At 41.8% G+C, this 27,550-nt stretch overlaps 1 protein-coding gene across 6 annotated transcripts in view; it reads left to right on the forward strand.

The window, feature by feature from the left end:
- Positions 1–27,550, forward strand: part of LOC110501661 (mannosyl-oligosaccharide 1,2-alpha-mannosidase IB) — a 121,488-nt gene that overhangs the window by 24,943 nt on the left and 68,995 nt on the right. For 3 of the 6 annotated variants that reach the window (XM_036959011.1, XM_036959012.1, XM_036959013.1), the window contains one exon: positions 4,061–4,322. In XM_036959011.1, coding sequence (XP_036814906.1) covers positions 4,061–4,322 — 262 coding nt within the window. Of the gene's footprint in view, positions 1–4,060; positions 4,323–26,491; positions 26,679–26,718; positions 26,953–27,550 lie in introns of those variants that run through there. The other 3 variants (XM_036959015.1, XM_036959016.1, XM_036959014.1) reach the window with 3 other exon arrangements.

Genomic DNA, 27,550 nt, shown 5'->3' on the forward strand with positions numbered 1-27,550 from the left:
TAGCACAGTGTTTTCCCACGAATTGCATTTTGGCAAATGTTTGGAAATGACATTTTATTGGCTACTTCATTACAGGAGTTGCATGTTCTGTTAAGATGAATTACCATAATCTAAAAGTGATTTCTGCAATTCTGAGCACTGTGGGTGAACGCCCTAATGGGTTTACAGCCAATTCATATGGGTCTGGTAAGTTTCTCAAATGGCCGGTAAATTAAAATCTTCACGGTCACGTTGTCAGTGGCCACATTGTCCTAACGTAAACCCTGTAAACCCTCATGACCGCAATAGTCAGTGAACATATCGCACTAAATATCACATAAATATCATATAGGAGTATATGTTTGTGAGGACGTACTCATAAATGCATAGGACTCCAGCCCTCCGGTGGGATAGAACTGCCAGGACAGTGTCTTTATCTGGACTGAGTCAGTTCTAACCACACACAGTGTAAACACATTTCCTATCAATTAAAGTTTGCAGATAGACACACACACCGACATGAAAATGTATTCATGTTTTGAGTTGAGCGTTATGTAAGTAGTGTGGAGCTGTTATTTTGGTCCTGAAGAGTGGATCGGCACACATTAGGGAACTGTATGGTAATGAAACACAACAGACCTTCACTGTGTCTATTCTGGCAGCCAGTTTACTCTTAAAGAAGGGTAATTAGTATAAAATGCCTGTCTGTCTTGGTGAATTAGTGGCTGCGGTGAAATGGCTCATATCTGTGCTACAGTAGGTGATCCCTAACCCCCCTTCCCCCAATGGTCTCTTCCATTCTCTTCTCCCATCTTTTCTTCTAGCTCTTCATTGTGCAGCTGTCTCTCCTCTGCCAGCCTGAGGGCTCATCTTGAGTGAAGTGAGCTGTAATGGCAGATGTCATCAACACACGTCTCCATTCCCACAGTATCCACCTGACCCTTTTTTTTTTAGCTCTCTGTTATCTGTCGCTCCCTTCTTCTTTTTCCTCTTTTCTCTCTTTGCTCTGCATTTTTATACTTTTTTCACTGTACCCCTGGGTCTGTTAGTCTCTTGCTCCCTCCTGCCTGCCTGCCGTGGGGTCAGGTTGTACTTTGTATTGCAGCTGCTAAAATGGATGGCTTTTAGTGTTCTGTTCTCTCCCTTTCTCTCACACACGTCCCCTGCTCTCAGTCAGGTTCGGCCCTCAGGTTCTCAGCCAGCATCTCCAGGGCCCCACAGCTGAGTCCACACACACATTGGACATCTTGTCCCCTCGCGCAGGTCATGTGGAATGACAATGTTTCACTTCTCTTTTCTCTTTTGTATTAGAAAGCTGTCTCCTGCCTCTTGTTGTTGGGTCATTCTATAAGATTTCAATCACTTTCTGACTGCACCACTTTTGATTTTAGAATTCAAATAGTGTATTCGGAAAGTATTTCAGACCCCTTGACTTTTTCCATTTTTTGTTGCGTTACAGCCTTATTCTAAAATTGATTAAATTGTTTTCCCCTCATCAATCTACACACAATACCCGATAATGACCAAGCAAAAACAGGTTTTTATAAATGTTTTCCAATGTGTTAAAAGTAAAAAACTGAAATATCACATTTACATAAGAATTCAGACCCTTTTCTCAGTACTTTGTTGAAGAGCTTTAGCATCGTTTACAGCATAGAGTCTTCTTGTGTATGATGCTACAAGCTTGGCACACCTGTATTTGGGGAGTTTCTCTCATTCTTCTCTGCAGTTCCTCTCAAGCTCTGCCAGGTTGGATGGGGAGCGTCGCTGCACAACTATTCTCAGGTCTCTCCAGAGATGTTAGATGGGATTCAAGTCTGGGCTCTGGCTGGGCCGTTTAAGGAGATTCAGAGACTTGTCCCGAAGCCATTCCTACGCTGTCTTTGGAAAGTGAACCTTCGCCCCAGTCTGAGGTCCTGAGCGCTCTGGAGCAGGTTTTTATCAAGGATCTCTCTCTGTACTTTGCTCCGTTTATCTCTCCCTCAATCCTGATTAGCCTCCCAGTCCCTGCCTCTGAAAAACATCCCCACAGCATGATGCTGCCACCACCATGTTTCACTGTAGGGATGGTGCCAGGTTTCCTCCAGGCGTGACGCTTGGCATTCAGCCAAAGAGTTCAATCTTGGTTTCATCAGACCAGAGAAACTGGTTTTTCATGGTTTGAGAGTCCTTTAGGTGCCTTTTGGCAAACTCCAATTGGGCTGTCATGTGTATTTTACTGAGGAGTGGCTTCCGTCTGGCCACCCAGTTTGGCTGGGTGGCCAGCTCTAGGAAGTCTCTTGGTGGTTCCAAACTTCTTCCAAGTAAGAATGATGGAGGCCATTGTGTTCTTTATTGCTGCAAACATTTTTTGGTACCCTTCCTCGACACAATCCTGTCTCGGAACTCTACGGACTACGGACAATTCCTTCAACCTCATAGCTTGGTTTGCTCTGTCAACAGTGGGACCTTTATATAGACAGGTGTGGCTTTCCAAATCATGTCCAATCAAGTTGTAGAAATGATCAATGGAAACAAGGTGCACCTGAGCTCAAATTTGAGTTTCACAGCAAAGGGTCTGAACACTTATGTAAATAAGAAACTAGTATAAGAAACTAGTATAAGTATAAAAAATTAAAAAAATGTATACGTTTGCAAAAATGTCATGTCATTATGGGGTATTGTGTGTGGATTGATTAGGGATTTTTTATTCCATTTTAGAATAATGGCTGTAACATAACAAAATGTGGAAAAAGCCAAGGGGTGAGTACTTTCCGAATGCATTGTAGAACATCCCTGTTTTTTAGTCTCCAACAATGGTATATTATAGAACAGCAAGAGGACAGGATTGAAAGAGGAACAAAAATTGTCGACGTTGCAGCTGCTTCTTTGTCCTGAAGTAGGCCTTGCAGGCAAAGTGTTGATGATAAAATGTCTCCTTTTGATCCTTTTTTGTATTTTCTTTTCCACAGTACATGGCTCCAGGGAATATCCTAAGCCTTGACCATGTAGCCTAAATCTTTACTTAACTTCTTATGGGGCAGGTAGGTGGGACGGTAGCGTCAATAAAGCTTAACATCTTGTTAATCCAGCCGCTGTGTCAGATTTCAAAAAGGCTTTACAGCGAAAGCACACCATGCGATTATCTAAGGACAGTGCCCCGCATACAAAAACATGAATAACATTTTTCAACCAGGCAGGTTTGACACAAGTCAGAAATACCGATATAATAAATGCCTTACCTCTGAAGATCTTGTCTGTTGGCACTCCAAAAGGTCCCAGTTACATCACAAATGGTCCTTTTGTTCGATAAAGTCCTTCTTAATATCCATAAAAACTCAGTTTAGCTGTCGCGCTTCATTCAATAATCCACCGGTTTCCCTCCTTCAAAATGCATACAAAATTAATCCCAAACGTTACCAATAAACGTATCCAAACAAGTCAAACAACATTTATAATCAAACCTCCGGTACCCTAATACGTAAATAAACAATACAATTTAAGACAGAGAATAGTATGTTCATTACCGGAGATAAATAACAAAGAACGCGCATGGAAACACTACAGCCAAAATGGAAGCCACTTAGAAAAACTACAACTTCTAGCTAATTTTTCCAAAAACCAGCCTGAAACTCTTTCTAAAGACTGTTGACATCTAGTGGAAGCCCTAGGAACTGCAATCTGGGAGGACTTCATGTACTCATAATAAACATGAAAGCCATTAGAAACAGTGGTAGGCTGAAATTATTTTTTGTTGTTGGATGGTTTGTCCTCGGGGTTTCGGCTGCCATATCAGTTCTGTTAAACTCAGACATTATTTAAACCATTTTTGAAACTTTAGGGTGTTTTCTATCCAAATCTACCAATTATATGCATATCCTAGTAACAGGCAGTTTACTTTGAGCACACCTTTCATCCGGAAGTGAAAATACTGCCCCCTACCCAAGAAAGGTTAACTTTACCATTGTATGACAATGTTTGAATCTTACTGTTTGGTGCCCACTTCCTGCTGTACCTTTTAGGTGCCCACTTCCTGTCTGAGGTTATTCACTTCCTGGTTATGTTGTAACCTGTGTGCTGACTTCCTGTTGTGCCCCTTTAGGGAGGAGGAGGAGAGCCTGCGCGATAAGATTCGTGTAGACCACGAGCGTGCGCTGCAGGAAGCCAAGGAGAAGCTGAGGAAGTCCCGGGACGAGCTGCGGGCTGAGATCCAGACGGAAAAGAGCAAGGTGGTGGAGGACCTAAAGAAGAAGAAGGAGGTGCCCAAGCCCCTGCCCCCTGTCCCCATGCCCAAGGTGGTGGGGGTCAACGATGGAGACCCCGTGGAGCCTGACGTCAAGGAAAAACGAGACAAGATCAGAGAGGTGAGGCAGAAGGAGGGAGAAGGGGTGGGGTTGGGGGGTGTGGATGAGTGTGTGTGTGCCGGTGCGCGTGTCCTTATCTTTGTCTTTTGTCTGTCCCTATGTCACGGTCTTCTCTGTGTGAAAGGGAGATCTAGGAGACAGATGTGTCTGATAGTTCAGATGCTCTTTCTGCGATGCTGAGTAGGGACCGACAGACAGACAGCCAACCTGAGACTGTTTTCCCCCATCCGTCCATTCTTCCAGATAATTACCTCTATCATGCCTTTCTGAATGCCACTTAGTCAGAACACTTACTGCGGCACGAGGCAAGCCCATTTGCTCTAAACCTTGCTTTTGTCTCCCAATGAGCCTTTTGTTTCCACATAATTATCATTCAGAGAGTATGCTGCCTGCCATACACTCATAGCTATACGGCGGCTGCCTGATTACTTTGTGATTGTGAGCACCAATCATATCTCTACAGAACAAAGGCCAACTGTCATAAACAGCAATGTTTTCAAGGAGGGAGGATGGCTATGTGTCGTGCTATTGCAAAATGTTGTAAAATCTTGAGACTCTTCATCAACCGCTTTTAGTTACTCCTCGTCTGTCACATTGTCTAACCAATCTTGTCATGGAATGGGAATGTGACACACCATCTGTCCAACCAATATCGTCTCTGGAATCATCTCTGCCTTATAATGTTTCTACTTGGACATATAGCCTTGCTCAAGGGCACGTCGACAAATTTTTCACCTTGTCGGCTCCGGTGATTCGAACCAGTGATCTTTTGGTTACTGGCCCAACACTAACCACTAGGCTAACTGCCAATTATGTCACTGGGTCTTGAAAAATATCTGACTTAAATGTGAACACAAACTACATGCAGAGGGGATATTGTGTGTAATTGTCATGCCACTCAGCCGTTGTCCCTAGAAATAGAACCATCTTCAATGTTCAGATTCCCACCATATACACTACATGACCAAAAGTATGTGGACACTTGTTGAACATCTCATTCCAAAATCATGGCCATTAATAGGAGTTGGTCCCCCCTTTGCTGCTTTAACAGCCTCCACTTTTCTGGGAAGGCTTTCCACTAGATGTTGGCACATTGCCAACAGTGTTTTTTTTATTTACATTTTTTTATTTGACCTTTTATTTAACTAGGCAGTGGGTTATCTGCCTTGTTCAGGGGCAGAATGACAGATTTTTACCTTGTCAGCTCAGGGATTCGATCTTGCAACCTTTCTGTTACTAGTCCAAGTCTCTAACCACTAGGCTACCCTGCCGCCCCAGGGTAGTTTGTCTATGGAGATTGCATGTCTGTGTGCTCGATTTTATACACCTGTCAGCAACGGTTGTTGCTAGAATAGCCGAATCCACTAATTTGAAGGGGTGTCCACATACTGTTGTATATGTAGTGTACCATATCTCCTCCACCATATTCATTTTTCCTATTGGGACCAGAGCATAAATGCTTGCAGGGATTTTTGTGCCATTGAAATCCTTTGTCGGGCCGCCTAAGCGTTTTTCCAAACAATATGTATGTTTATAAACATTTAAAAAAAAAAAAAAACTTTTTCGGGAAGCAGAAATGCTTTCAGTGTAAACTTGAATGACTAAAACCAGATTTAAAGTACAGTACCAGTCAACGTTTTGGACACACTCATTCCAGGGTTTTTTTTCTTTATTTTTACTATTTTCTACATTGTAGAATAATAATGAAGACATCAAAACTATCACATAACACATGGAATCATGTAGAAACCAAAAAAGTGATGAACAAATCAAAATAGATTTTATATTTGAGATTCTTCAAAGTAGCCACCCTTTGCCTTGGTGACAGCTTTGCACACTCTTGGCATTCTCTCAACCAGCTTCACCTGGAATACTTTTCCAACAGTCTTGAATGAGTTCACACATTGGAGAAATGTGATGAATTGCAGTAAATTTGCTTAAATATAACATTTCTACACCGCCAAGATAAGGGTCCTCTACAATAACAGAAAGGCCTGTGTTGTACTGCATTTATAAAGAGATATGTGTGTGTGGTATTCCCCATGGAGCTGGGTACTGTAACTGTAAAGCCCTGATAAATCGATAGCGTAATTAGGGCTTTTAAATGGTGGCCCATAAAGACCGTAGAGAAGAGGATAAGGCCACCCTCCTCCTCCTCTCTCCCTGCCTCCATCTCTCTCTCCATGAGCAATCCCCACAGTACATAGCAAATGGCCCTGTGTGATCCTTAATATGATCCATATGACACCACTCTATCCAAGATGGTGTGTTTAAATATCACACGTCTCCTTTAGGGTATGATAAAGCGCTCTCTCAATTCAATTCAATTCAATTCAAAGTGCTTTATTGGCATGGGAAACATATGTTTACATTGCCAAAGAAAGTGAAATGGATAATAAACAAAAGTGAAATAAACAAATAAAAAATTATCAGTGAACATTACACTCACAAAAGTCAAAGGAATAGAGGCATTTCAGATGTTATATTATGGCTAAGTAGAGTGTTATAACGATGTGCAAATAGTTCAAGTATAAAATGGAAAATAAATATAATTATAGGTTGTATTTACAATGGTGTTTGTGTTTCACTTGTTGCCGTTTTCTTTTGAAAACAGGTCACAAATCTTGCTACTGTGATGGCACACTGGTATTTCACCCAATAGATATGAGAGTTTATCAATATATTTTTTTGTTTTCGAATTCTTTGTGGGTCTGTGTAATCTAAGGGAAATATTTGTCTCTGTGGTCATACTTTTTGCAGCTCAGTTTCCACCTCATTTTGTGTGCAGTGTGCACATAGCTTGTCTTCTCTTAATTTCTTGATGCACCCATCCCGTTACCGGGAACATTTTCGTCAACATCCGCTGAATTGCAGTGTGCCAAATTCAAATTAAATTACAAAAAATATTTAATTTGAATTAATTCACAAGTGCAATGTAGCAAAACACAGCTTAGCTTGTTGTTAATCCACATGGCGTGTCAGATTTCAAAAAAGCTTTTCGGCGAAAGCATACCAACCGTTTATGTAAGGTCATCTCTCTCAGCAGACAAAACATTAAACAGCTAGCAGCCAAGTAGATTGGTCACAAGTCAGAAAAGCAATAAAATGAATTACTTACCTTTGATGATCTTCGGATGATTGCACTCACGAGACTCCCAGTTACACAAATGTTCCTTTTGTTCCATAAAGATTATTTTTTATCCAAAATACCTCCATTTGGTTGGCGCGTTATGTTCAGAAATCCACAGGCTCGAGCGGTCACGACGGGGCAGTCAAATTCCAAATAATATCCGTAAAGTTCGTAGAAACATGTCAAACGTTTTTTATAATCAATCCTCAGTTTGTTTTTACAATATATAATCAATAATATTTAAACAGGGACTGTAGCTTCTTCAATAGGACAGACAGAGAAAATGTCTGCTCCAAGCTGTTGCGCATGCAAAACGCTGCTGGCACCCAGCCATCCAATGACGCAATGTGATCTTTCTCGCTTATTTAAAAAAATAAAAGCCTGAAACTATGTCTAAAGACTGTTCACATCATGGGGAAGCCATATGAAAAGGAATTTGGTTGATATCCCTTTAAATGGAGCAAAGGCAGGCAATGGAACAGAGAGCTTTCAGGAAAAACAGCACTTCCGGGTTGGATTTTCCTCAGGTTTTCGCCTGCAATATCAGTTCTGTTATACTCACAGACAATATTTTGACAGTTTTGGAAACTTTAGAGTGTTTTCTAGCCTAATCTGACAATTATATGCATATTCTAGATTCTGGGCCTGAGAAATAGGCAGTTTCTTTTGGGTACGTTTTTCATCCAAACATCAAAATACTGCCCCCTACACTCAACAGGTTAAGAGCCGCGTGCGCTTTCACACTCCCGGCATGGCCATCTGTCATACCCAACCACAGTGTAATGACACCGATTTCTCATAAATTTAATAAAATTGTATTCGTTACATGCTTCGTAAAGGAAAGAGAGACATAATGCTAACTTACAGGCCTTCCCAACAATGTAGAGAGAAAGATCATAGAAAAGTAAAATGCATAAATAAATCTAATAACAAATACACAATTCGTAATGATAACTTGGCTCTATACAAGGGGTACCGAGTCGATGTACAAATAAAATGCTTACTTACAAGCCCTTATTAACCAACAATGCAGTTATGAAAATATTTACTAAATTAACTAAAGTAAAAAAGTTACACAATGACGAGGCTATATACAGGGGTTACCGGTACCGAGTCAATGTGTGTGGGTACAGGTTAGTCGGCGTAATTGAGGTAATATGTATATGTAGGTAGGGGTAAAGTAACTATGCATAGATAATAAACAGCAAGTAGCAGCAGTGTAAAAAAAGGGGGATCAATGCAAATAGTCAGAGTAGCCATTTGATTAGCTGTTCAGCAGTCTTATGGCTTGGGGGTAGAAGCTCTTAAGGAGTCTTTTGGACCTAGACTTAGCGCTCTGGTACCACTTGCCGTGTGGTAGGGTGGCTGGAGGGTGGCTGGATGGAGTCATTGACAATTTTTAGGGCCTTCCTCTGACACTGCCTGGTATAGAGGTCCTAGATGGCAGGAAGCTTGGCCCCAATGATCCTCTGACACTGCCTGGTATAGAGGTACTAGATTGCAGGAAGCTTGGCACCAGTGATGTACTGGGCCGTACGCACTACCCTTTGCGGTAGGTGACGTGCATATGCCATACCAGGTAACAATGCCAACCAGTCAGGATGTTTTTTAGGATGAATTACTTCTCACTCTGAAGCACCATTCTGTGTTATTTGTGAAACAGAAAAGTAATCACCGCCATGCATCTATAGAATAAATAAATGAGAAAATAAGATCCATTCCCCACAGCACAGTGCTATAAGCCTAATTCCCCATCTAACACGACTCTCCACTCTGCAACAGATTAATCTCAAGAGTGCCAATCTAGGTTTCTGCTCTGTGTGATACACACTGTAGTAAGCTATGCCCATCTGATACCGCCCTATATCCCCAGAAGAGAAACACTATCTGGTGACCAGCATCCATAATTCATGAGAATGTATGCCTCTATACATTATGTATGGATGTCATGGATCTATATTTCAACACTGTCCTCTCTGCTGGAACCCACCTCGGTAAGTGTGGACTTGTTTGGCCACGCTATTTCATTACCATTTTGGTGTTTAGCACATCTCTGAAATGGAGGTGGTGAGAAGAAAGGGAGATGGGTGGAAAATACACATCTGTATTCCAGGCAAACCAGAGCAGCTAAATGCTAAGTATAAGCCTAAGAAGCAGGATGGTGCTACGTTTGATTAGTGCTGGGCTGATGGAGAGAATGTGACAGGAATTGGCACAGGACAAAACAACCCCCAATTCTGCTCACCTCGGGACTGTTGCCACGGTAGCGCACCTCAGTGTTGTTATCTCTGTATGTGGTGTTTGAACAGATTAAACGGAAGCAGGGAAAATAATTTATCCTGCCTGGATTAGCGTGAGCGATGAGAGAGGTAGAAATGGATAGACTTGGGCGCTATCGAAATTGTCATACCTTCAAACCGACCTTGTGCCATACCGGGATATCCAGTAATACTGGCACTGAACACAAGGGGATCTGTTTTCAAACCCCACTAATCCAAAGGTTACCAATGCTAACAAGTAGATGTAAAATCTCAGAGAGAATGCGAACTAAATGCTAACAAGCACATTGCAAACATTTTTATACAGTCTGACCTAAACTTTACAAGTATACTAGTAACCAAAAAATGCTACTCTACTGCACGCACAAAACAATCAGGGAGGAGATTTTCTGCTGTTACCAAGCGACTAACTAGTGACCAACTAGCAACTAAATTAGCAAACCAAATGCACAACTGCAGAGCATTAAGCATTTTTTTTTGTTTTACTGTTAACTTAATAGTTCTAAGATATCTAGAAGGCAAGTATTTAGTCTTAAATTCCGTACTGTAACTAGATCACATGACGCATACTGCACAACAGTGAGTGACTCACAAGGCTCCAGTCTCGGTCTCTCATCATTGTGTGCTTGTAAACAAACATCACGTGACTGGGGACTACCGGTAACCTTCATAATGAAAAATGATGTGACAGGTTAAATGAAGAATGCAATCTTCTTTATCTCCTAACGTATTGTATGAGTTGACTGCAGGTATTTACTTAAAAAAGTACCTAAAAATATTCAACTGTTTAACAGTGTTGACGGTATTGAAAAACCTCCCGTGGATTTTTCCAAAGACACCGGCGTACGGTATACCACCCAAGCCTAGAAACTGAACGTTTTTTTGTTCCATGTTGTCATCCTCCTGGCTTACTGGGTTGCGTACCTGCCTTCATGTGTCTAGGGGTTTGACTGCTTCACAATTGTTTTTATGAGGCCGACTCTGTGTGACGCTGAGTGGTGTGTGTTTGAGAAGAGGTAGGAGACTGCACGCAAGATAACTTCTTTGTTTCACAATTTTTATGGTTTATTTTTAGTCATTACATTTCTGTTGCCCCATAAAACGTAATGTTCTCCCTATTGTATAGTATTTCTACTTGCCTGACCCAGACAATCTCGTCATGACAATGCAATAATCCATTTAGCATCCTTTCAACTCGAACAATACGTTGTACTGGGAAATGGGAACGGGATTGTGTCCATGCCCTCTCTGTATATGGCTGGCTTTTGAAACACTCAATGACAGGTGAACTCTCTGGCTCTAATTTATAAACTATATTCTCTTAGGGAGCATCTGCAAACGGACAGCCTTTGATCCATGGTCCTCTCACCACTCGTTAGGGACCGTTCAGTCTTAGCAGGGAGAGTGAGAGGAAAGGAGTGTTTCTTTGTTTAGAGTGTTGGCCAGGCTTTCTGGGACCTATAGAGGTCAGAATTGGGGTGTGGTGTGTTGGCCTGCGATACAAGGAGCCCTGGGGGGAGAGGACTGGGGAGCACAGGGACCACCACTTCAGTGCCAGGTTCATGGCTGACCATATACCCAGCATAGTGAGAGAGAAAGAGGGGGCGAGGGAAGGGGCATAGTGGTGCAGACAGTACCCAAGGTCGGAGAGACAGGGAGAGGGAGGTAGAATATCCAGTTAATTTATCCCAAAGAAAAGTCACAGCAGTGTAGAGAGAAAGTGGGCCCAGGGAGGTTTAGAGCATGGTCATTCATTTGAAGGCAAAAGCTTCTCAACCAAAAAAGGTGACTTTTTAAACATTATCTACTTTAATATTGTACTACTACCCAAACTTGTTCACCTGACTGCCCTGTTTATTGGCTGTGATTTGTATGACAGGGTGTAGTTCCTGAACCGACCACTAGTTGTGCTTCCATGTTCACACATTGTGACTGGGTCTGAAACCATGATGAGCGTTCTCAGTGGTGAGATCAGTGTGAGAGGACCATATGTTACAGCAGCCGTATCATCCTCTGTTATCTGTTAGGACCCGACGCTAAGAGCTGTTAAAGGGGCCATCTGAGCTACTTTACTGTCTTCTTTTAAAGGGAATTTATCACCCTGCCTGGGTGCCATGAATGTATTTACAGCAGTCACATTTTCACTGCCCTCATGCATCTTCTGAAGGGCCGTCCGTTAGAGCAGATAGGATCCGCTGGTGGGGTAAGGATGGAGGGAGATTTTAAATCAATCAGGCTGACTCCAGAGGTTACCCAGGGCAGCACATTCATAACTCCAGACACAGCTCCCCAAAACTCCAGAGCACCGCAGTAGTTCCGATCGCTTCTCAAGATAATTCCGAGCCCCATCGGGACAGATTTTTCTCCACAACCCACATTGAATTGTTTTGAGAGCCGAACCGTGGCCCGCCAAATAACATCAATATATTTAATAGTTTTTATGACTTCAGAGTAGTAGGCTATTACTTCCCTATTCAACTTTTGTATAAAAGGAATCCATGCCATGAATTAAGAATGGTATTTTAAAAACTTTTTACAGTGAGAGCACATTGACAACTCAAATCGCTCTTAAAAAAAGGGCCAACTTATTAGTCTTCTTACCTAATGAAAGCCTAAAGCCGATGTAACAAAACCTTTACATTCTTTCTGTATTTATTTATTTAACCTTTATTTGACCAGGCAAGTCAATTTAAGAACAAATTCTTATTTACAGTGATGGTCTACCAAGAAGCAGAAGGCCTCCTGCGGGGATGATGGCTGTGATTAAAAATACAAATGTTGGACACAACACACATCACGACAAGAGACATTACAACACTACATAAAGAGAGACCTAAGACAACAACACATGGCAGCAACACATGACAACACAACATGGCAGCAACACATGACAACAACATGATAACAACACAGTAGCAGCACAGAATGGTAGCAGCGTAAACATAGTATTAGGCACATACAGCAGCACGAAGAGCAAAAAGGTAGAGACAACAATACACCACGTGAAGCAGCCACTCAGTAAGAGTGTCCATGATTGAGTCTATGAATGTAAAGATGGACATAAAACTATCCAGTTTGAGTGTTTTTTGCAGCTCGCTGCAGTAGCTACCTGCAGGGAACTGAAAAGAAGAGCAACCCAGAGATCTGTGTGCTTTGAAGACCTTTAACAGAATGTGACTGGAAGAACGGGTGTTGTATGAGTAGGTATCTGTTATGTTCCTCAGCAAGAAAACCAAAATTGTCACTCAAACAGAAAGGGGAACTAACAAAGAGTCATTGACAACAACCAAAACGAAACAGGTGTGGTTTTAGGAGGGGTTCTGAAAGACACTCGTGGGGTTCTCCACTGAAAGTTGATTAACAACAACAACTAGGACCTAAAAGACACCCACCATGAGCAACCACAAAATTTGCCCAAGAAGAAGTTAACAAAATAAAAACCCACACCAAACTTAAAGGAAGAAAACAAAAACAGGCAAAATCAGACTAAGGAATGTTTTTCTAGAAATCAAATGGGGAGACTCAACATCTCCACATCTCTCAAGATAACTGGAGCACTAGGCCAGGCACTCTTAAATATCACCTGGGCCAGCACAGTTGAAACACCTTCTGACTAATGAGATGGACAAGGCAGCAGTCTTCCTCCCGAACCACATGACCTTTGTTTTGGAGGTGTTCGGGGCAGGGAAAGATTGTTGGACACTAAGAAAGCTTTGTTATAGAGCATATAGCACAAAATCCGGGCAGGTCCCTGTTGAGTGTAAGACTATCATCTGCATATAAGTGGATGAGAGAGCTTCCTACTGCCTGAGCTATGTTGTTGATGTAAATTGAGAAGAGCGTATGGCCTAGGATCAAGCCTTGGGCTACTCCCCTGGTGACAGGCAGTGTCTGAGACTGCAGATGTTCTGATTTTATGCACTGCACTCTTAGAGGTAGTTAGCAAACTAGGCCAAAGCCCCTCAGAGACACCAATACTCCTTAGCTGACCCACAACAATGGAATGGTCTACCTAGGGCTGTTACGGTGACCGTATTACCGCCACATCGACGGTCATGAGTCATGACGGCAGTCAAATTCCACGTGACCTTTTAGTCACGGTCATTAGCCATATCTAAGCTCTGATGCTGGTGATAAGTCATTAGTAGCCTACCAAACTGCCTGGTACTCTATTGTCCCTCTAATCCCTCGGACATCAATGCAAATGTTATCTAATCAAACACTTAATGAAAGCTCATGTTCCGCAACATTGCTATAGGCTATGCAGTTGCGTGAGAAAACAAAGGGATGTCCTCTATTAAAAAGAGGAGGATCGTCTGGGTAGAGGGTTTGGCCAGCAGGGATGTCCTTGTCCCATCGTGCTCTAGCAACTCCTGTGGTGGGCCAGGCGCATGCACGCTGACACGTCAACAGGTGAACAGTGTTTCCTCCGACACGTTGGTGTGGCTGGCTTCCGGGTTAAGCGCGGGCATTGTGTCAGGAAGCAGTGCGGCTTGGTTTGGTTGTGTTTCGGAGGACGCATGGCTCTCCACCTTCGCCTCTCCTGAGTCCATACGGGAGTTGCAGCGATGTGAGAAGACTGTAACTGAGCGTTTTGTTCTAAAGAACCTTCAATATTGTTTAAATAATCAAATAATTTAAACTTAAATAATTTCCAGATTAAAATGTAGGATGCAAAAATAATTTTATTAAGTAGGCTATAGCCTAGGGCAGGGGTCAGCAACAGGTGGCCTGTGGGTGATTAATAAAAATGTTTTACCCCCAGAGATTTTAATAAAAAGAGTAAATATACCAATATAATTTGGGGGTGGGGTGTTTTTTGTTAAAAAACTCAAATCACCAGGGATTCATTAAAAATGTGTTTAATTTGAGGAAATCTGTTCCCAAATATTCCCACAAATAAAAGAAAGAGATGTGATCGTGTCTCAATGTAATCAAGGTATGAAATTGTTATTTTCAAATACAATCTCTTTTTGGGCTTAGTTCTGGTCAATTTGCAATGTATAAATTATTATAATTATGGAGGGATGAAACAAGTTTCAGCACCACACAAATAATTGACAGTTCTCTGATCCACTGGGTGTGTGGCTATATGCTTTCCTCTCTGTTCACAGAGTGGAATTCACAACGCAATGCCAAACAACAAGCTCCTGGGTTTGTAAAAAATAATATCTTGATTTAAAACATTTCCGACCCGGAATATAATTGTTCTGAACCCGTGAGCCGACCCGCAGGTTGATAGAATGTTTTCATTACACCCACCAGCTTTTAGCCGGTCAACCGCAGGAAACCTTGGGTATCCAACCCAAATGCAGGACTCTAGGATTTGTCTGTGGCGGGGTAGCTTCTGCTTTATGAATCACCAGTGGGTGATGATTGAGGATGCTGGGGGTGGGTGCCTGGTGGCCAAGGGGTTGGCCTAACATTGTGAAGGTCAGAGCAGAGCTCCTAGCTGGCTGTTTCTCAGGACAGGAGACAGGAAGGCAAAGGGAGCACTGGCAGGCCGCACTGCGGACCTCCTGAGTTTATAGGCTGTCCACCTCCGTCCCATCATCCTCCTCTGCCTGAGTTTTGCAGCAACAGGAATAATCCAGTAAACAACAACCTCTAGTCTAACCTGTGGGTGGAGGTGCTACTCAGATTGTTAGGCGTCATTCAGCTGGATAAAGGAAAGTCCCCCTTCTTCACCATCTCTACCTGCTCTTGTCTTTTTCTGTCTATCTTTGTCTCGCTCTTTCTATCCCTCTTTTCCTTTCTCTCTGCTTTATCTGCTTAGATACTCTTTATGTAGTGCTGTCTTTTTGCATGCTTCTCTCTCTCTCGCTTTCTGTCTCCCTCATCTCTCTCTTCCCTCTTTCTGTGCCTCTGCTCCAGTCCTGGCCTTGCTTCTCCAGGAAGTTGTCCAAGAGATGTGATTTACTCTAAAAGGATGTCACCCTCACGGTTCACTGCAAGGCACGCTTTGAAAAAGCGATCAACCGAGGAAATAATGTCTTCATATAACGTGCCCGAGAGCTTAGCCCACAACAGGCAATGTCATGCTCCTCCTTTTCAAAAATCGGATGATATTTAGAACAAAAGCCACATTCCAGCAGCAGAGTGCTCAGATTATGAAATTACAAGGTGATGTGTCCTCGGAGGCACAGGTGATGAAATCCACTTTTCTTTCCACTTCAGTGTGTACGTATCAGAACTGGTTATGAATTCCCCAGAATTATTAATAATAAAATCTGCCTTTCTCGTCAACCCTAAGAGCTGAAGAGATATACACATCTCAGTGATTGTGGACGAGCGGAGAGAGAGCAGGGCAGAGATTTTAATCTCGTCCAGACTGACCTTAGTAACACTGGGCAACTCTCTGGGCTGGAGACCGTTCCAAGGCAAGGTCGAGCGTATAATGTGGCATGATTAATAAATCTACAGAGGTATCTACACCACTCAATATTCAAATGAGGAGAGAGTCTAATCGACAATCTGTAGTGATACAACACCAGACCCTATTTTCTCTAGGCAGAGGGAGATGGGTTTATATTAGCCTTCTCCTTGGTTCTAAAGGCAGACATTAATCCACACCATGATGGATAGTGGGTAGAAATGACTACATAATTATACTTGTGTGGATATCAACATAAGCAATGTCAGCGTAAGACAGACTGCATGACCTCTGCTGTATGACCTAAACACACGGTTCGGGACGTATTGTGGTTTGGGGTCACGGTTTGGTTTTGGTACAGTTACCAAAAACTGCTAGGCACCTGCTCCCAATTTCTCCCAATGTGCTATTTACAAACAAATGCATGACTGGCTGTTCAGGGGAACTACGGTGAACTTCATAATGCAAAAAATGTGACAGATGAAATGAGGAACATAATCTGCTTTATCTCCCAATGCAGTGGTCACCAACCGGGCGATCACGATTGACTGGACCATCTCCAAGGCATTCCTTGTCTATCAAAAAACATTTTATGTAAAAAAAAAAAAAAAAAAAAAAAAACTGTATTCCTATTATTTTTTAATTAATTTGTGCAGTTGTTAGTAGGTGCGCTTGATTCAGCAGCCCTAGCGCCAGGAAGGCAAAGTGCCATAGACTGTAAAAAGAAAACTCGAACTCACAGCAAAGTTCATACTGTGAGAATAAAAAATTTAAAATTTGACTAGAGTCTCAATGAATACTGGAAAGAGCTGCTGTTTTTGAGTAGGTTAATGTTATTCAGCACTGTCAACACTTTTTTATAAGCATTAAAATGTGCGTACTCCAGCACTGCAGCTGCAATGAATGAGTTTAACAAAATGTTCCGATAAGCTTGCGTTGTTATTGTTAGTGGCTTGTCTTTTTTAATATTAAGGAATATTTCACTTTCTCTGGTCATAGGACTAACAACATGAATTGGTGCATGAGGCAGAAATAATGCAGTGCGACTTCAGTTTTGCCATCAGCTGGACTGTGTCCCCATTTCACAGTCTCATCGCTGCAACATCAGACTGACTATCAGATGCAGTCCTGTAAATAAAATAAAAATCTATATAATATTATGTTCACTCAGCTGGGTCTCACGAGTAATACAACAAATTATCTATTGCCAGTGTGATCAAATACCAATTAAAAAACATTATTTCAAAATTGTCTGAGAAGAACAACATTGGCAGGGCAATTCAAGCATAGCCAATATGCAGCCTATGGCCTACTGCACAAACCTCATTGCTACCAAACCGTTTTTATTTGGTTAATGTTACAAAATCTTAAGTCATGTTTATAAAAAACATTTTTTTAAAGAATCCGAGTTGTAGATCTTGGCTTGCATTTTGACTCAGAGATCTTGACTCAGAAACGGTTGGTGACCACTGTCCTAACTTATTGCACAAGTTGACTGCAGCTATTTACTACAAATATTAAAATGTATTGAAAAACGTAAAATAAGTGGTTTCAACGGCATTGATGGTATTTAAAACCATCCCGTGGCTATTTCCAAATACCCCAGTTGACGTTATACCGCCCAAGCCTACTCTGGACGACCGCAAAGTTGGAGTTTGAGCCCCCTACCTCCCTAAAATGTTTTATCTAATGTGTCAGCCACTCAAAGTATATACTACCAATCACTGTCCATGGTTCTGAAATTGCGACGTCTATGTGGCTGTCTATCGATAAGCTATCGGACTATGTGGCGCCAGTGCTTGTAGTAGCCTATAGATTTGCTTTAATTGATGCATTTTTTTGGGGGGGGGGTATTTTCTCGTGTTAGGTTTAACGTTTATGTTTCACAAAGCTATAGGCTTACAGTGTCACAATGCTGCTATTTAGATTCCTGGCTGGTGGCGATGATGTATTTACTTGTTCAGTAATTCAAGTGGGAAATTCAGACGTTGCGGCTTGTAAAATACATTTTCAATGTACCAGCATACTAATCAGTAATCAATAGATGTTTTATTTCGTTTTTATTAATGGAAAATAAATATGAAAATGTATTATTTAGATAATTATTCAAACCCCTGAATCAATACATGTTAGAATCACATTTGGCAGTGATTACATCTGTGAGTCTTTCTGGGTAAGTCTCTAAGAGTTTTGCACAGCTAGATTATACAATATTCCCCCCCCCCCCCCCCCCCTTTTTTAAAAATGTTATTCTTCAAGCTCAAGTTGCTTTTTGATCATTGCTAGACAATCATTTTCAAGTCTTGTCATTAGATTTTTAAGCAGGTTTTAAGTCAACTGTAACTAGTACACTCAGGAACATTCAATGTTGTCTTGGTAAGCAACCGCAGTGTATATTTGGCCTTTTGTTTGGGTAATTGTCCTTCTGAAAGATTAATATGTCTCCCATTGTCTGTTGGAAAGGAGACTGAACCAGGTTTTCCTCTAGGATTTTGCCTGTGCTTAGTTCTGTTCCTTTTATTTTATAAAGAAACAAAAACTATTTTCATCCTTGCCGATGACAAGCCTACCCATAACATGATGCAGCCACCACCATGCTTGAAAATATGAAGAGTGGTACTCAGTGATATGTTTGTGGCAAATCCAACAAAACACAACGCTTTGTATTCAGGACATTTTATATTACAGTTATACTTTAGTGCATTATTGAAAACAGGACGCATTTTTTGGAATATTTTTTATTCTGTACAGGCTTTCTTCTTTTCACTATCATTTATGTTAGTATTGTGATCGAACTTCAATGTTGTTGATCCAGCCTCAGTTTTCTCTGGTCACATCCATTAAACTCTGTAACTGTTTAAGTCACCATTGGCCTCATGGTGAAACACTGTATCTGAGTTGTTTCCTTCCTCTCTGGCAACTGAGTTAGGAAGAGTGCCTGTATTGTTGTTGTAACTGGGTGTATTGATACACCATACAAAGTGTAATTAATAACTGCACTATGATCAACGGGATATTCAATGTCTGTTTAAAATTGTTTCGTTTTTAAAAAATCTACCAATAAGCGCACTTTGCGAACCTTTGGAAAAGCACTCTGGTCTTTGTGGTTGAATCTGTGCTTGAAATTCACTGCTTGACTGAGGGACCTTACAGACAATTGTATGTGTGGGGTACAGAGATGGGGTCGTTATTTAAATGGAAGAAGTTTGAAACCACCTAGACTCTTCCTAGAGCTGGCTGGCTGCCTGTCCCAAACTGAGCAAATCATGGGAGAAGGGCCTTGGTCAGGGAGGTGACCAAAAACCCGATGGTCACTCTGACAGAGCTCAAGAATTCCTCTGTGGAGATGGGAGAACCTTCCAGAGGAACAACCATCTCTGCAGCACCACCAATCAGGCCTTTATGGCAGTGTCCAGATGGAAGCTACTCCTCAGTAAAAGGCAAGTGACAGCCGGCTTAGAGTTTTTAGGTCTCTCCAGAGATGTTCGATCGGGTTCAAGTCCGGGCTCTGGCTGGGCCACTCATGGACATAAAGCCTTTCAGACAATTAGAAACACGATTCTCTGGTCTGATGAAACCAAGACTGAACTCTTTGGCCTGAATGCCTAGCGTCACGTCTAGAGGAAACCTGGCACCATCCCTACGGTGAAGCATGACGGTGGCAGCATCATGCTGTGGGGATGTTTTTTGGTTGGTTGATCAAGGGAAAGATGAAAGGAGCAAAGTACAGAGAGATCCTTGATGAAAACCTGCTCCAGAGCGCTCAGGATCTCAGACTGGGGCAAAGGTTCACCTTCTAACAGGAGAAAAACGTGAGATGTTTTCCATTTTGATCTAGAATGCAGGCCTCACAAGACTAGTCTGAAGGTCCCCTGGTACCAATTGAAAAAATGAATGGAAGTATAGTATATGGAGAAGGTTTAGTGCCAAAAATATAGGGTTAAATATGTTTATTTTCTCATTAAAAAACATTTCCTGATCTTTCTTATATCTCTCAGATATAGGACAGACACTTCAGAACAAACTTAAATTAGATTTTTTGGGGGGGTGACTATCTGTTGTTCCATGTAGAGAATATGTTATTCAATGCATTTGAATGGGCTAATTTGCATTTGTATCAGGCCAAAAAGGATTTTGTCAAATATCATTATAATTATACAAATGTTTACTTCAAGGGGTCTTGAAATTCAAAATAAAAAGTCTAAATTATCCTTGGTATGATCTTCTTAAAACAATTCCATATAGCTTAGTAGAACCCCCCCCGCCCCCCGAGTATTCCTATCAGCGGAGCAAGACGGAAAAGCAAGAATAATTCCACATGTAGCAAGCAAAGTGTTTCTATTGTCCAATCTACATGAGAGCTAGACAGACAATGTAGTTGTCATGCACCTAATTAGCCCATTTCTCAGCGGCGCCGCCGACAACCTGCCTCAGCCTCCTCACCTAATTGGCTGTCAAGTAAAAAAAAGTTAGGTGAATCAGGTCAGACTAGGATGGAGCATGAGTGTGTTGTTCAAGATGGATAAACAAAAAGGTAAGTCCAAACTCGTGCCAAATTGCCGAAAACCAGCAAAGCAACCAGCTCGTCCTCGACTGATGAAGCGCCATCACAGGTGGAAGCTAGTAGGCCTACTTATGCAGCAGCTAGCACTAGCAGCCTTCCAGTCCCGACAGATCTTACTGCCCAGGCCTGGCAATATCAGTGGCCTTGCTTCTTTTTCCTCCCCTTGAGGATAGTGACAGTTCCTCTTCCAGAAAACCAAGCTGATGACTGCCAAAGACTCAGCAGCGCTCATGAGAGCGACCCCCCCCCCCCCCCCTTTTGTTAACACTGGTAAGCCTACGAGTGATGAGACGGATAGTCCCGACAGCGTGGATTTCGAGTTCCAATGTGTAATATAAATAGGCTACCAGCTAAATCCTGTATATACAGCGCCTTCAGAAAGTATTCACACCCATTGACTTTTTACACATTTTGTTGTTACAGCCTGAATTTAAAATGTATTAAATGTATATTGTGTCACTGATCTACACACAATATCCCATAATGTCAAAGTGGAATTAAATATTTACAAATTAGGTATTTAGAAATGTTTACAAATGTTCAAGTATTAATAAAACAATGTCTTGAGTCAATAAGTATTCAACCTAGGAGTAATAATTTGCAAAAAAAAGTCACAAGTTGCATGAACTCACTCTGTGGGGAATAATAATGGTTAACATGACTTTTATTAACCTCTAGTGACGAGCAATCCCGTATCCGGGAGCGTAATCATAGCCTCAAGCGCATTACTATAACGCAACGTTTCCTATTCATGAAAATCGCAAATGAAATAAATATATTGAAACACAAGCTTAGCCTTTTGTTAACAACACTGTCATCTCAGATTTTCAAAATATGCTTTTCAACCAAAGCTACACAAGCATTTGTGTAAGAGTATTGATAGCCTAGCATAGCATTAAGCCTAGCATTCAGCAGGCAACATTTTCACAAAAACAAGAAAAGCATTCAAATAAATTAATTTACCTTTGATGAACTTCGGATGATTTCAATGACGAGACTCTCAGTTAGATAGCAATTGTTCATTTTTTCCAAAAATATTATTTGTGCTGGCGAAATAGCTCCGTTTTGTTCATCACGTTTGGCTAAGAAAAAGACTGGAAAATGCAGTCACTACAACGCCAAACTTTTTTCCAAATTAGCTCCACAATAATCGACAGAAACATGGCAAACGTTGTTTAGAATCAATCCTCAAGGTGTTTTTCACATATCTTTTCGATAATATATCAGTTATGACAGTTGGTTTCTCATCAGAAGCGAACGGAAAAATACTGCAGCTGGAGGTTACGCAATAATTGCAACGGAGGACACCAAGCGACCACCTGGTAGATGTAGTCTCTCATGGTCAATCTTCCAATGATATGCCTACAAATACGTCGCAATGCTGTCGACACCTTGGGGAAGCGACGGAAAGCCTAAGCTCATTCGTGGCCCATTCACAGCCATATAAGGAGTCATTGGCATGAGGCGGTTTAAAAAAATGTGGCACTTCCTGATTGGATTTTTATCTGGGTTTCGCCTGTAACATCAGTTCTGTGGCACTCACAGACAATATCTTTGCAGTTTTGGAAACGTCAGTGTTTTCTTTCAAAAACGGTCAATTATATGCATAGTCGAGCATCTTTTCGTGACAAAATATCTTGTTTAAAACGGGAACGTTTTTCATCCAAAAATTAAAATAGCGTCCCCTATATCCAAGAAGTTAAGAATGATGGAGGCCACTGTGTTGGGGACCTTGAATGCTGCAGAAACCTTTTGGTACCCTTCCCCAGATCTGTGCCTCGACACAATCCTGTCTCTGAGCTCTACGGACAATTTCTTGCAATGCAAATAGTCTGTGTAGCCATTTGATTAGCTGTTCAGGAGTCTTATGGCTTGGGGCTAGAAGCTGTTTAGAAGCCTCTTGAACCTAGACTTGGCGCTCCGATACCGCTTGCCGTGCGGTAGCAGAGAGAACAGTCTATGACTAGGGTGGCTGGAGTCTTTGACAATTTTTAGGGCCTTCTTCTGACACCGCCTGGTATAGAGGCCATACACTTTACCACCTGTAGTGCCTTGCGGCCAAAGGCTGAGCAGTTGCCATACCAGGCAGTGATGCAACCCGTCAGGATGCTCTCGAACATTGAACATGACCCAAGACAAGCATCATGATTCCACTACTTATAAGTCAACTCCTATAGTCTATGTGCCATTAACACCATACATTCTATACTTCCTGAGTATTATCAATATCATCAAAAACATAATTTGGTAATGGAAATTAGTAAAATAGATTAGGATCAGTTTCACTCTTCCCATTCACCAATCAAATCATCAGTTTCCAAAACCCAAATGACCTTTAATTCATTATCCAAATGGCTGTCCAATGAGGGTGATCAAACCACACTGGAAAGTCAGGGCAGAGGTCATACAAACCCTTCAACAAATGTTTTACTATATTAGAAGAATGTATGAAAAATACTCAAACATTTCGTACTTAGTGTATGTAAACTTCTGACCCACTGGAATTGTGATTAAGTGAAATAATCTGTAAAAAAATTGTTGGAAAAATGACGTCATGCACACAGTAGATGTCCTAACTGACTTGCCAAAACTATAGTTTGTTACACCAGCTCTGTCAGGAGGAATGGGCCAAAATTCACCTAACTTATTATGGGAAGCTTGTGGAAGGCTACCCGACTCGTTTGACCCAAGTTAAACAATTTAAAGGCAATGCTACCAAATACTAATTGAGTGTATGTAAACTTCTGACCCACCGGGAATGTGATGAAAGAAATAAAAGCTGAAATAAATCATTCGCTCTGCTATTATTCTGACATTTCACATTCTTAAAATAAAGTTGTGATCCTAACTGACCTAAAACAGGGAATTTTTACTAGGATTAAATGTCAGGAATTGTGAAAACCTGAGTTTAAATGTATTTGGTTAAGGTGAATGTAAATTCCGACTTCAACTGTATGTAAACATTAAGTGAATGAGATACCATAGAATACAGTATATACATATGCGATGAGTGATGCCAGATATGTAAAGATTATTAAAGTGACTAGTGTTCCATTCCTTAAAGTGGCCAGTGATTCCTAGTCTATGCCACAGAATGTTTCAATAAAACACTCACAAAGAATAACCCAGGGCATACCTGGCTAGCACATTTAAAATAATTGGACTTCACCGCTTCTGAGGGACACTTACAGTGGGGCAAAAAAGTATTTAGTCAGCCACCAATTGTGCACGGACTAAATACTTTTTTGCCCCACTGTAGACAATTTTCAGAACAATTTTTTTTTTCTCCAATAGGGCTTCACCAAGTAACCCACAGTAACCCTGGCCCCTCGCCCCTATAGTTCGCACCAATCCCCGCTGTGATCAATTCAGTGTCAGGACGGCTCTAAGTCGCCCGCAACCGACCAAAGTCAAGCGATCTGAATACTTTCCTAATGCACTGTATATCCAGTATATGAGGCCCTTGTGTGAATTAAACCCACAATCTTAGTGTTCTTTGTTACCATGCTCAAACCAACACATCTAGAACCATGAGGTTGGTTGTGAGTTTCTTACACATTGTTCTGGCTCAGAGATAAATCACCAGAGGTTGGTCTGTGTGTTTCTCCATCTCTGTGGAGCGTGGGTTTTATTTAACAGACACTGAGAACCCCACCACAAGCTGTCGTTTCCTCATGCTTCCCTCCCCAAGCCCAGAGTTAGACAGGCAGGATGGCTGCTAACCGACGAGCAGAAGGCCTTCAACAGTCACTGGGAATAAAAGCCAAGAGTAGAGAAGACCACAGTTGGGAACATAGCTAGCACTGTCTTATTGCAGTGTGTAGATTCACCCTCTTTTTGCTGAGGCACATTATTCCTCTGTCTTAGTGTGATTTGTGTATCCCTCATCAGTGCTCCCATGGTCTCAGTGAAGAAGCTGAGGATCAGCTAAGCTGGAGAAGAATGTGGACGTCTGAGAGCAGGAACCAGACCGAACCAGAGCCAACCAAAACCCTCTTTTCAAATCAGATATAAAAACTTGCAATGCCACTTAACACATTACGCTTCTGGCCTGCGTCCCAAATGGCACCCTTTTCCCTTTATAGTGCACTACTTTTGACTAGGGCCCATAGGGTGCACTACATAGGGAAACGGGTGCTGTTTGGGACACATCCCTGGCCTGGTCTCACGCTACAGGCAGCAGCAGCGGCATGGTAACGTATGTGTGTATGTCTGCAATGATCTTGACATTCAATATGTGCTCAAGAGGGTAACTTAACCTGAAGGAGCAGCATCTGTTGAAACACACCATAAAGTCATGCATGAAGGGAGAGTTTAATTGGCTATGGCATTTTAGAATCAGACTCCCTACTACAGAAGTGATCTTGAATGCTGGTCAATATGTTACCCCAGTCAGTCAATTCATTAATGGTTGTTGGGTTTTAGACTCTAGAAATGATATTGAGTGCTGGTCATAATGTTACAACAACAAACTGTCATTTTTGTGTCATGTTAATGGTACGTTAAGTGAAATGTCCAGTCAGTGTGTATAATGTTAATATACAGTTCAGGTCAAAGGTTTGGACACACCTGATCATTCCAGGGTTTTTCTTTATTTTTACTATTTTCTACATTGTGGAGTAATAGTGAAGACATCAACTATGCAATAACACAAAAGTGTAAATTTTTGATTTTTCAAAGTAGCCACCCTTTGCCTTGATGACAGCTGTGTACACTCTTGGCATTCTTTCAACCAGCTTCACTTGGAATACTTTTCCAACAGTCTTGAAGGAGTTCCCACATGCTGAGCACTTGTTGACTGCTTTTCTATCACTCTGCGGTCCGACTCATCCCAAACCATCTCAATTTGGTTGAGGTCGGGTGATTGTGGAGGCCAGGTCATTTGATGCAGCATTCCATCAATCTCCTTCTTGGTCAAATAGCCCTTACCCAGCCTGGAGGTGTGTTGGGTCAATGTCCTGTTGAAAACAAATGATAGTCCCACTAAGAGCAAAACCAGATGGGAGGGTGTATCGCTGTAGAATGCTGTGGTAGCCATGCTGGTTAATTGTGCCTTGAATTCTAAATAAATCATAGAGTGTCACCAGCAAAGCACCATCACCCCACCTCCATGCTTCAAGCTGGGAACCACACGCGGAGATCATCCGTTCACTTACTCTGCTTCTCACAAAGACACGGCAGTTGGACCCAAAAATCTCCCATTTGAACTCATCAGACCAAAGGACAGATTTCCATCGGTCTAATGTCAATTTCTGGTGTTTCTTGGCCCAAGCAAGTCTCTTCTTCTTATAGATGTACTTTTAGTAGTGGTTTCTTTGCAGCAATTCAATGGTCTGATTTCATGCAGTCTCCTCTGAACAGTTGATGTTGAGATGTCTGTTACTTGAACTCTGAAGCATTTATTATGGCATTTATTATAGAGAGAGTTTCATTTTAGCGCTGGCTGGTTTTTGCGTCTGCACTTTTAAACTTTAAAAGTTCTTGAAATTTTCCGGATTGACTGACCTTCATGTAATGATGGACCACCCCTACCTTGTCACAACACAACTGATTGGCTCAAACACATTAAGAAGGAAAGAAATTCCATAAATTCACTTTAAACAAGGCACACATGTTAATTGAAATGCATTCCCGGTGACTACCTCATGAAGCTGGGTGAGAGAAAGCCAGGAGTGTGCTAAGCTGTCATCAAGGCAAAGGGTTGCTACTTTGAAGAATCTCAAATAAAATATATTTAGATTTGTTTATCACTTTTTTGGTTACTACATGATTCCATATGTGTTATTTCATAGTTTTGATGTCTTCACTATTATTCTACAATGAATAAAACAAATTAAGAAAAACCCTTGAGTGAGTGTGTGTCAACTTTTGACTCGTACTGTACATTTGAATATTCAGTTTCTGTAAATCCTATATTCTTTAACAGATGGGCCAATCAGCATTTGATAAACCAGCCAATTAGAGGTCTACCTCGCCATCAGGAGCCAATGGGTTAAGTGGTGTTTTCCCAGTGAGTTAATGTGATTTATAATCTCCTGCTGTGTGGAGACCGAGTGCGTCATTGAATGCTAGCAAGCCAAGAACACAATGAAACTCCTGGCCATGTGTTCTATTGGCTTTGCTCCCTTCCTCCCTTGCCTTGGTGCTGCTGGGAGAAGAGAGGCGAGAGGAAAGGCTGGCAGAGGAGAGCGAAAGGAGAAGAGGGGACTCTGGCTCGAACAGGGAGAAAACCTGGTCTCACATTTTTGGATGGCTGCCATGGCAGACCGAGACAGACCAACAGGGTGAGAAAATGTCCTCCTGGGTTAGCTAATCCCACCAGACTAAGGCCATGATTTAGGAGGAAAAAGGGAAATGTTGAGCGTGCAGTAGAGATTTGGGAATGCGTGACTCTCTGTCAGTCAGCAGCGTCGTCCTCACAGTTTCTCTTGAATTTCCCTTGCGTCTCCTCTTCTCTCCTTTGGTCAGCATCACTGTCTTCGTGTCAAGGCTTGCCTCACTATCCTGTCTGTTTCTCCCTCTTTATTCTCAGTTCATCTCTTACGGCTCCTCTGTAAAGGTCATGTTAAGAATACAGCCTTGTTTTTATCCTTAAGACACGTGTGGTCAGTGCCTCCAGACAGTCAAGGAAAACACAATGAAAAAGATGAGAGGAGCCCTACGGCGCCAATTTATCAATGTTGTCTGAAGAGAAGTAGTTACACGGCAAACACACACAAAGACTGTGTCCTGTCCACCCAGCCATGGTGTGAGATGTGTGGTGAGGGACCTGCTGGCCATTGACCTAGAAACTGAGTGACAGAGGAACTGACAGAGTTGTGGTCACACCAGGGGCTGGGGCTTGGGGTGTGTAAAGAGCTTGGGGGTGTTTAATGGGCTGGA

Source organism: Oncorhynchus mykiss, chromosome 22, assembly GCF_013265735.2.
Source record: "Oncorhynchus mykiss isolate Arlee chromosome 22, USDA_OmykA_1.1, whole genome shotgun sequence".
In the NCBI taxonomy this organism is placed as follows: domain Eukaryota; kingdom Metazoa; phylum Chordata; class Actinopteri; order Salmoniformes; family Salmonidae; genus Oncorhynchus; species Oncorhynchus mykiss.